Source organism: Sorex fumeus, unplaced genomic scaffold (assembly GCF_029834395.1).
Source record: "Sorex fumeus unplaced genomic scaffold, SorFum_2.1 ptg000009l, whole genome shotgun sequence".
NCBI lineage: Eukaryota > Metazoa > Chordata > Mammalia > Eulipotyphla > Soricidae > Sorex > Sorex fumeus.
Window position 1 is genome coordinate 18,896,834 of NW_026606066.1, and position 9,953 is coordinate 18,906,786.

At 41.5% G+C, this 9,953-nt stretch overlaps 1 protein-coding gene across 1 annotated transcript in view; it reads right to left on the reverse strand.

Annotated features, from left to right (window-relative positions):
* The window catches only part of TTC21B (tetratricopeptide repeat domain 21B), an 80,600-nt gene extending 71,499 nt beyond the window's left edge, over positions 1-9,101 (reverse strand). Inside the window, exons 1-5 of the mRNA XM_056110168.1 lie at positions 9,001-9,101; positions 4,359-4,488; positions 3,966-4,076; positions 2,139-2,305; positions 550-672 (exon numbers count right to left, since the gene is read on the reverse strand). Of these exons, the coding sequence (XP_055966143.1) occupies positions 550-672; positions 2,139-2,305; positions 3,966-4,076; positions 4,359-4,488; positions 9,001-9,021 (552 nt within the window). The 5' untranslated portion in view covers positions 9,022-9,101. The remainder of the gene's footprint in view (positions 1-549; positions 673-2,138; positions 2,306-3,965; positions 4,077-4,358; positions 4,489-9,000) is intronic.
* Positions 9,102-9,953: the final 852 nt, after the last annotated feature.

A 9,953-nucleotide genomic window follows, 5' to 3' on the forward strand; every position in this document is an offset into this window, starting at 1 on the left:
ATTGTCATCTCTTGGTAAATATTCACTCAAATGTTACCTTCTTGAATCTCATTATTGAGATCTTCAACTTCAGAGGCCCAGCTTTACTTTTTTCTCTGCCTTCAATTTCCATTGCCCTTACCACCTTAACTGTACGTGTTATTTTCTTGTCTATCTCCACCAGTAGGATATAAGCTCTATAAAAACATCTTTTATTTTGCTCTAAATATACCTAGAATCTTGAGTGATGCCTTGTAATGCATACCAGACATCCCTAGAATCTTGAGTGATGTCTTATGATGCATACCAGACATACACTGAATGTTTGTTACGTAAATAATGTACGCATTACTATTATCAACATTAGAATTCAGACAGATTCAGAATTTTGAAGAAAATAAATTTCTCCTAGTCTACTGCTCATTATCCTATAGAAATGCAAGTCCTATCTACTGAAGAAAGTTGATTTAAAAACATCACATAGAAATTATCATTTGAGATCATCAAATTTCTTGGGGTTCATATAAAAAATTGCAAACATTATTTGTTTTAACCTCAATTCCAACTCACCTTACCCAGAAGTGCAAAGATATCATTTCCATCTTGCAATCCATCTTCAAAGTATCTTAGTGCTTTTTTAGCATATGGTTCTTTTCCTCTTGTAATATAAAGCCATGCTCTTAAAACCTGTCCCTGTAAAATGAATTATTCTAATCATACTCTCTTTTTTTGTATAAATGAAATAGATAACTAAGGTCATTTAAAAATAATTTAATAAGTGTACTCAATCAAATTATAAACAATAAATCCCTGTAAGTAAGAATGTTTTGATCACTTGTCATTCTACAACATGGTAATTAAATTATCAATTTTAAACTTTAAGATTATTGTTATGGTTAATACTAAGAGACTTGTTAAATATTCCACTGTGCTAAATAATAATCTTCCACAACACTTAAGTAATTTTTTCAGGTCAGAATGTCTAGAGCTTTGTTTGTTTGTTTTTTAAGAGTTTTGTTTTTTAAATACAGGAGTACTGTATTTATTCAGCCATTGATTAAGCTGATTGAATTCGGCATGAACACCACTAGAACTTTGTTAGTAACTTAATAATAAATGTTAATTATGTGATTCAACACAAAAGAATTACCTTTTTTGCAAAGTGATTAAATGAAAGGGAAAAAATAAGTACTTTGCCACATATTAAAAGTTAAGACTAGTTAGCAACTGCTTTTTCATTTCCATGACTAGTATCCAGAACTTCAAATGACCAAGCCTTAGTATTGAACTTGATATATCCAAAAGATATAATGCTCTCCTCTAGAATCCACAAGACTGCTCTCACCAGCTATAAGCTTTTGCTCAACTGTTACCTTCTCTGACCACATGATTTAAAAAAAATGTTCCTTCTCCTCAGGTCAATTCCTCACTCTTTCAGGGGTGGATGGGGTGGTGGAGAGAACACATGGTGATGCTCAGGGATTACTCCTGACAGTGCTTGGGAGACCGACCATAAGAGGAGTCAGGGATGGAACCCAGGTGGATTGCATGCAAAGCAAGCACCCTATTTGCTATAGTATCTCTCAAGTGCCAGATGAATTTTTCTTATAAAAAGCACTGTCAAATTAATCTTCTGAATTTTCATATAATCACATGATAGAACTATCCAAGCGACTTTCAGAGGATACAAATATTTGTACTTTGCAGACAATACCTCTAGTTGCTCAAACGCACACCTCCAAGTTTTTTCCCACTGTCGTCTTCTGTGTACCCCTACATTACCATCTACTGTGCAGTTCTCACTATATCTAAAACCAATATGTCTCCTTAACTTCCTCATTACCAGCTATAATCTCCCACCTTGGAGGAATTGACTTTCTTTTTCCCACAATCCTTGCCCTTTGAGACCAAAATTCATCTTTCAGGTTATAGCTCAAAAGCTACTTCCTTCAAGAAATTCTTTCATATTCTCCTAAAACTTAAATAAATAAGGTCTCTCCTTAAGTACTTAATTTTAAAATACTAAAATAAAGCTGTTATTTGTAAGGTAAAAACTTCACAAATAGTGAATAACAACAAAGAATAGCCAATACCATTGAACACACAATAATTCTGCTTTAATGTTACTGCTACCACTTTAAAATAAGAAAACCAACTACCTCTTTACTGCCATTTGACATTTTGATCATTCTGTCGATGTATTCTTTCGCTTTATCGTGACGACCAATGTGCCATAAAAACAAGCCTGCATAGTAGAGAACTTTTGGTCCTGCTCCTTTACGTTGTTCTTTCACTCTGGCATCTGATTCCAGAATAGCTTCTCTGTCTGGGAGAGAAAAGAGACGTTAAATGAAATACTACAGACTACTCCAAATTATGACTCTGTTTATGTCTTACCATTTTTTTATAAGTAACATTAGAGTTCAATGTTTGCTTCACATTTTCTTTTCTATAAGTAGGTTATAAGCCTAATGTCACAGACAACTTCTCCTAATTCTAGTGGACTACATACAGCATAGCCAGTAGAGTAAGTAAGCATCTGGCTGATGGCTTTATCTATTAGAGAAACATATTGGTGTTTTATTGATCATTCTATTGATTTATGCAAGTGCATGTAGGGTAAAGGAGGTATACTGTGATGAAGAGCAGACTAACTGGTTAAAAAAAATGGACCATTTGACTGTTGCTTTTTTTGTTTTGTTTTGTTTTTTGGGTCACACCTGGCGATGCTCAGGGTTACTCCTGGCTCTGCACTCAGGAATTACCCCTGGCAGTGCTCAGGGGACAATATGGTATGCTGGGAAGTGAACCCAGGTCTGCCGCACGCAAGGCAAATGCCCTACCTGCTGTACTCAAGCCCCTTAGGGGCTCCAGCCCCTAAGATGCTATTAGTATCAAAATCTATTACACATACTATTACTGGATGTAATGGAAAAATTTCCTCTTTATTATACAATTCTGATATTCTTCCACTGTCATGAAATTACTCTAGAGGGACTGAAGAGACAGCACAATGGGTAAGATGCATACAGCCGACCCCAGTTCACTGTATCACCACGTATGTTCTCCATAACACCACCAGGACTGATACCTGAGTACAGATCTAGGAGTAAGCACTGAACACTGCCAGAATTTGCTCAAAAATTGATAAAAAAATCGACAAAAACAAAAAACCCAGCCCAAAAATCCTGTTCATTGACAGTTCACTTGGTTTTAATTAGGATTTATGTAAAGTTCCTGCTATAATCCAGTTCCAAATCTACTACTGGATAAAAACCTACCAAATATCTTTCAGAGCTAGGACCATACTAACCTTAAAAGAAAGTAAAGGGAGCAGGAGTGATAGTACAGAGGGTAGGGCATCTGTCTAGCATGTGGCCAACCCGGGTTCAATCTCTGCATCCCATATAGTCCCCAAGCACTACCAGGAGTAATCCCTGAGTACAGAGCCAGAAGTAACCCCTGGGCATTGCTGGGTGTGACCCAAAAAGGCCCCCAAAAAGCAAGCAAAGGCTTTCATGGAATTTAATATATAATAGACTAGAAAACCTGCATAGTTTTTCTATAACTATAACACAGCAAGTTATACATTTGAGCGCTACAAACCAATTTTTGAATATACCTGCTTGGGGGTTGTCGTCAAACAATTCTTATTTGTTTTTGTACCACACCTGGAGATGCTCAGGGGTTACTTCTAGCTCTGTGCTCAGGGATCACTCCTGATGCTGCTTGGGGGACCATATGGGTAGCAAGGAATTGAACCCCTACCTGCTATACTATCACTCCAGCTTGTAAACAATTTTTACATATTAGTGAAACTTCTGCTGTTGGTTATGAAATATAAGATACAGAATTTAAATTGATGAATTTAAAACCTTGTCATTTACAGGGTGAATATAATACAGACTGGGTGCTTTGGTAACTAAGAAAAATCAAAATAAACTAAGTAGGAATAATGTTCCTAAGCATTGTACTTAATGCCATACCTGGATTAGGGCTCATTTTATGTGCGTATATCAATGCAATTTGAGAACAAAGGGATACATCTTCTTTATTTTTAATAGCCTCAAATTCTCGAAGAGCTTCTTGAGTTTTACCTGTAATCAAAATTTCAATGCAAAAAGTTATTATTAAAAAGCAACAATTTAAAACTTATGGGACCAGAGCAATAGTACAGTGGGTAGGGCATTTGCTTTGCACACCGATGACCCATGTTCAATCCCTGGCATCTCATATGGTCCCCCATGCACCGCCAGGAGTAATTCCTGAGTGCAGAGCCAGGAGTAACCCCTGAGCATCACTGGGTGTGAACAAACAAACAAAGAAACAAAAATAAAATCCACAGAAGTTATAGAGCACATGTAATAGTGGACACATACCTTCCATCAATGTACCATAGGCATAATAAAACCTGAAGATGGGCTCATTGGCATACTTCTTCATTCCTTCACTGGCAACAAGCAACACATGATGGAAATACCTTTCTTGACAATAGTAATTAATCAATGCCTGAAAAAAAGTATTAATTGTCAAAAAGAGATGCTAGTGTTCTTAAACACTGAATGATAATAATCTAAACTACTGACTAAACTTTTAAATAATGTGATTGCCCCCCACCCTTCTAGTTCCTTAAAGTAGCACCAAAGGCTAGCACTTAGCATTGAGGAACAAAGAACATGAACAAAAAATTATGGAAATAATTCAACAATTCCTGGTAGTTTCAATCTTTTTTCCTAAATTGTTACTCTAAGGCTACTTTCTCTTTTCTTTCCATTGCCTATACTTTTTCAAAGATTTTAAAACACTGGACAACAGGCAAGAAACAAGAGGAGTGGGGCTAGGAGATAGCACAGTGGGTAGGGCATTTGCCTTACATGCCGCTGACCCGGGTTCGATTCCCAGCATCCCATGTGGTCCCCCGAATACTGCCACGAGTGATTACTGAGTGCAGAGCCTGGAGTAACCCCCAACCATCGCCATGTGTGATCCAAAAAGCAGAAAAAAAAACCAGAGGAGAAAAAAAGACAAGAAGACAAGACTATCAGGGACACATTATTAATTTATTTTTAAAACTATCTTGCTTTCTTGCCACAAGAGTATGTGTGGGGTGAAGGGAAGTTAGGATAGAGAAGGGACCAACATGATATTAATAAGTTGAAAATGATCATTTTAGATAGGAACTGAGTGTTGAAAGGTGGTAAAGGGACATACCTGATAACCTATCATTATCTGTACTACAAACCGTAAGGCCATTAAGAAGAGAGAGAGAGAGAGAGAGAGAGAGAGAGAGAGAGAGAAAGAGAGAGAAAGAGAGAGAGAGAGAGAGAGAGAGAGAGAGAGAGAGAGATGCCTGCCATAGAAGCAGGCTGGGACTGGAACAAACAGGATAACCTTGTTTGTTCTGTATCTGTATTGCAAACCATAATTTCCAAAAGAGGAGGTCAGGGAAGAAGGGAGGGAAACAGGAGTCATTGGTGGTGGGAAATGTACACTTGTGCAGGGACAGGTATTGGAACATTGTATGATTGAAACCTGAACCACATGAACAGCTTTGTAACTGTGTATCTCTTGGTGACTCAATAAAAAATATATTCAAAAAATACTATTAGTCATTTACAGGTCATTGTAAGGGTTGTAAAACTCAGACAGTGGCTGACGGGAGGTAAGAAAGCTCTTCTATCTCCTGTTGATGACATAAAATAATCATGCATCAGTTAATACCTCTTGTCTAAGCCCAGGATTGATCTTCCTATGTATACCTGTCACCCATGCCAGAAACCTTCCCTTTCCAGTCCCCTTAAGTCCAACAACCAGCAGTTTCTTCCTACTCTCTATAGTTCTTAGATCCAGTGATTCAGTCCAACATTTACTGACCAGCCACTTGGGCCAGGTACCATAAACATGATGATCATTCAGACGTAGCCTCTGCCCTAAAGAAGTTTCAGCTTTTCAAGTGAGGCTGAAATGTATTAAAATACAATGTAGCTGATGCTAGAAGTGAGTTTCTAAACTGCTTTCAGAACACAGAACAAGATTAAATATGGAGGACAGAGGTGTAAAATTTAAAGATTCTTGGGAGGGCTTCACAAGTCTCTTGATTCCCAAACTCCTCCCTCCCCTACACACACACACACACACACACACACACACACACACACACACACACACACAGTCTTCCTATTTCCCTTTCATGATTCTTGAGGAAGATAATAGGAATTAGCCAGGAAGGGGAACAGAGAAAATAAATCAGCAATCATACCAAAAGAAAGAACATGGAGCAGGGCGACGGGCACTGGAGCAGGAAAAACCCGACCCTGCAAAACGACCCTGAAGTTAAACCTCACAAGAGGGAATAACTAGGCTGAGATAGCAAAACAGGGAGCCTGCATCTTGTGTCCAGCCTTGAGCCTCACTCGACCCCCTAGTCACATATGCCTAAAACGCAGAAACCATCATGTACGCCTTTAGCAAGTCATTCTAACCCTAACATATAGCCTTGAAAGGGACTGGACCGAGGACAAAGCAGAAAAGAAAAAATGATAGGCGAAGAGCATCGAGCTCTAATGTGATTGGACCTCCTGTAAGCCAAGACCCTCTAAAAAATGTGTATATTTGGCAATAGTGTGAGCTGTGGTCAACTGATCCTGGAGGGGTTTCTCTGCACACTCATCCTCCTCAGCCCCACAGCAAGGCTCCTGCCCAGACCCAGTGTGCAACTTGTCAGGGCATCTTGGGGATAACGGTTCCCCAACAAAAGAAAGGAAAAATGAAACACCATGCTCCATTCTAGAGAAGGTAAAGGTAAAGGTAAAGGCCCTCCCGTTGATCATCGATTTGCTCAAGCGGGTCCAGTAACGTCTCCATTGGAAACTATGTTGTTACTGTGTCTGGCATATCGAATACTCTCGGTAGTTTGCCGGGCTCTAGAGAAGGGGCTAACAAATGATGGTCCTTGGGCTTTATTTGGCCTGATACATTTCTGTATGAAAAGCAATCAGAAAACAGTTTGCACACTTTCCAATGGTTTGGTGGGGGGGGTGAATTTTTAATGTGAAAATTAAATAGGTAAAGGTAAAGGTAAAGGCCCTCCCGTTGATCGTCGATTTGCTCGAGCGGGCCCAGTAACGTCTCCATTGGAGACTTTGTTGTTACTGTGTCTGGCATATGGAATACTCTCGGTAGCTTGCCGGGCTCTCCAAGAGGGGCGGAGGAATCGAACTCGGGTTGGCCATGTTGGCTGCTTGTAAGGCGAACGCCCTACCCGCTGTGCTATCGCTCCAGCCCGAAATGAAATTAAAATTTCAGTATCCAAAGATTAAAATAGAACAAGTTCTATCATCATTTGTCTAATTATCTCTGGTTGCTTTCACACTACAGTGGCAGATTAGACATGGTAGAGGCTCTTGCCACAATACCTAAAATATGCATCACCTAATCCTTTATGAAGAAAGCTTGCCATTTCCAGACTTAGAACAGCATTTCTCAACGTTTTTCCCAACTGTGGCCCCCTGTTAAAACTTGTTTCCTCCCTGTGTGGGGCTCCTTGTATCTGCTGCCCATGGTGCCCCCCTACTGCCCACCCCCTCCACCCCCCACAGCCCCACTCCCTGCCACTTACTCATCACTCAATTTTGGAATATACTGGAGGCCTTCAGGAGGGTATATAATCTCTGGTTGTAAAATGCTGATCTAGAGTCTCAAGACAGGGATTACAAGATGACAAAGTTGGAAAGGAAGGTAGAGTTAAGTAGAAACTCCTATATTTTTAATTTTTCAATTATTGTAAATTAACATGTTTTCAGTAATGATGTTTATGGTCTTGAGTCCAGTCACTGCACCTCTCACCACCAAAGGGCCCAATATCCTCCACCAATGTCGTATTGTTACTTGTCACCCAACACCAAGAGTTTGTCACAGTTACTGTTTGTCAACAAGGGCCTAATATTAAGGACTTTAACTTACTCCTCTACAGTTTATTGTGATAGGAGTATAAAGGATAAATTTAAAGGCATGAAAATTTGTAAGAGAATTGGGAAGGCTTCACAGAAAGATCATTGAAAAGTTCAGGCCAAAAAAAAAAAAAAACAGAAAGAAAAGCATGACACTCCAGCATTCCTATCTATCACTGTCCAATTGACCTTTATTGACTTCTCAGCATTCAACTGCAGACTCAAAGGAGAACCCCAGGATGGGATAGGTGTTTTTTTCTTAGTTTTATTACTGCAGGGCTTGCCATTTTTCAGGCCTTGAAACAGTGGAAGACACATAAGAAACACTGAATTATTTACTGAATTTAGTTTTTTTCTGACATTCATCTGTAAAATCTGTGGGAGCATGTCTGTGTTTTGCACGCACTTACACCAGCTCCTGGGACGTGCTGAGAGCCTCCATCAGGATTTGCTGAACCAGTGAATCAGGGACCAAATGAACTGAAGGAGCGCCTACCAAGAAACTTTACATGTCCAAGTCTCCTCTTTGTTTTCACATCATGACTGACATGACATACTATTAAATATTTGCTGAATGAAAGAATGGGCGAGAACAGTAATAAACTAAAAGGACTCCATTTTCAATCTTATTATCCAATTTTTAGTCTTTCTTTACTCCTGTCACTAATGCCCGTAGGGTAGCGGACACTGGTTTGCTTTCGGTCCTTCTGCGCATCCGAGGGGGTGCAAGAAGGTATCAGAGGGCCATCAAGCTTTCGGAGCAATCTGGATGCAGAGACTGAAATAAACACCACAAACAGAGTGGGACAAACACACCGGAGGCAGTTCTGTAAGCAGTGCGCAAGAACGGGACGCCCCTCAGGATTGCACAGCAGGGCCCAGCGCGACAAAGCAGGGGCAGGAAGAACAGGCCCACACCGCCACTGCCGTGCAGGGGTGCCGCGTGGGCCACCCCACCCCGCTCCGGGACAGCAGGACCGCGCGGGCCTCGCCGAGTCCACTCGCGCGCTCTCCACGCCCCCTGCCGCGGGCCACCACCGAGACACCCCACGCCTAAGCTCCGCCCTCTCACCTTCAGCCCATGCAAATCCATGTCTTCTCGGAGACTAAGTCGATGCACGCCCGGCAGGTGGCCCCCCCCCCCACCGGCACCCCGCGGAGGAGCGCCGGGAGCCGGGCAGGGCGATCAAGGCCCCAAAACTCGCCGGGCGCCCCGGGTGTCCCGGGAGGGGGGCGGGGCCACGGCGCCATTGGCCCGGGAAAGGGGCGGGGCTAAGCGCTGGACCAGCGGGGGGCGGGGCGGCAGGGGAGGGATGGCTGTGATTGGGGAGGGGTCGGTGGCGGGTTGGCCTCGGGAGGACAGACCCGGAAGGCGGCTGAACGACCCCAGAGCGTGGATTTAAGGCAATAAAGGAGCGGGAGGAGGAAGTGGGGAAAGGGACAGAGCCGTTCCTCGTCTCTGACTCACAGGAAGGCACCGTTTTCTCGTGGCTTATCCTTAGCAGCAGATTCCCGCAATGCGGCTCTAGGAAGGCCAGATCCGTGAAGTAGAAAAAAAAAAAAAAGTTCCGTGCTCACGCATGTTGTTTACATTTCCGCCACAAGGTGGCGCAGAAAAAAAATCACACGTTCTTAAAAAGGTGATGCATTCTCGCGTCCATCTCTTGGGGGCATTGCAGCAAGCTAGTGTTTATTGCCGAGTACACATCATTTGTCCTATTTTACCAGTTCACGTCCTGAGAGGAGCAAGTGAGGGAAATATTTTTTTTCACTTTTTTAAAAACGATGCACATTTTAAGCTGACAATAAAATGTATGCAATGCAAACTCATGTTTTGTCCCACCTGGCAACTCTATTAATAGGTTGCTGCGGTCCAGAGACTTAAGCGGAAGTAGTTGCTATTATTCAAATCTTCAACCGAGATTTTTTGCTTTTTTTAGGATTCGATGAATATGAATTTTTCCCATGTCAGTAGATTAGGTAATCTGTTTAAAACAGTAGATTCGATTTCTATTTAAGGCTAGG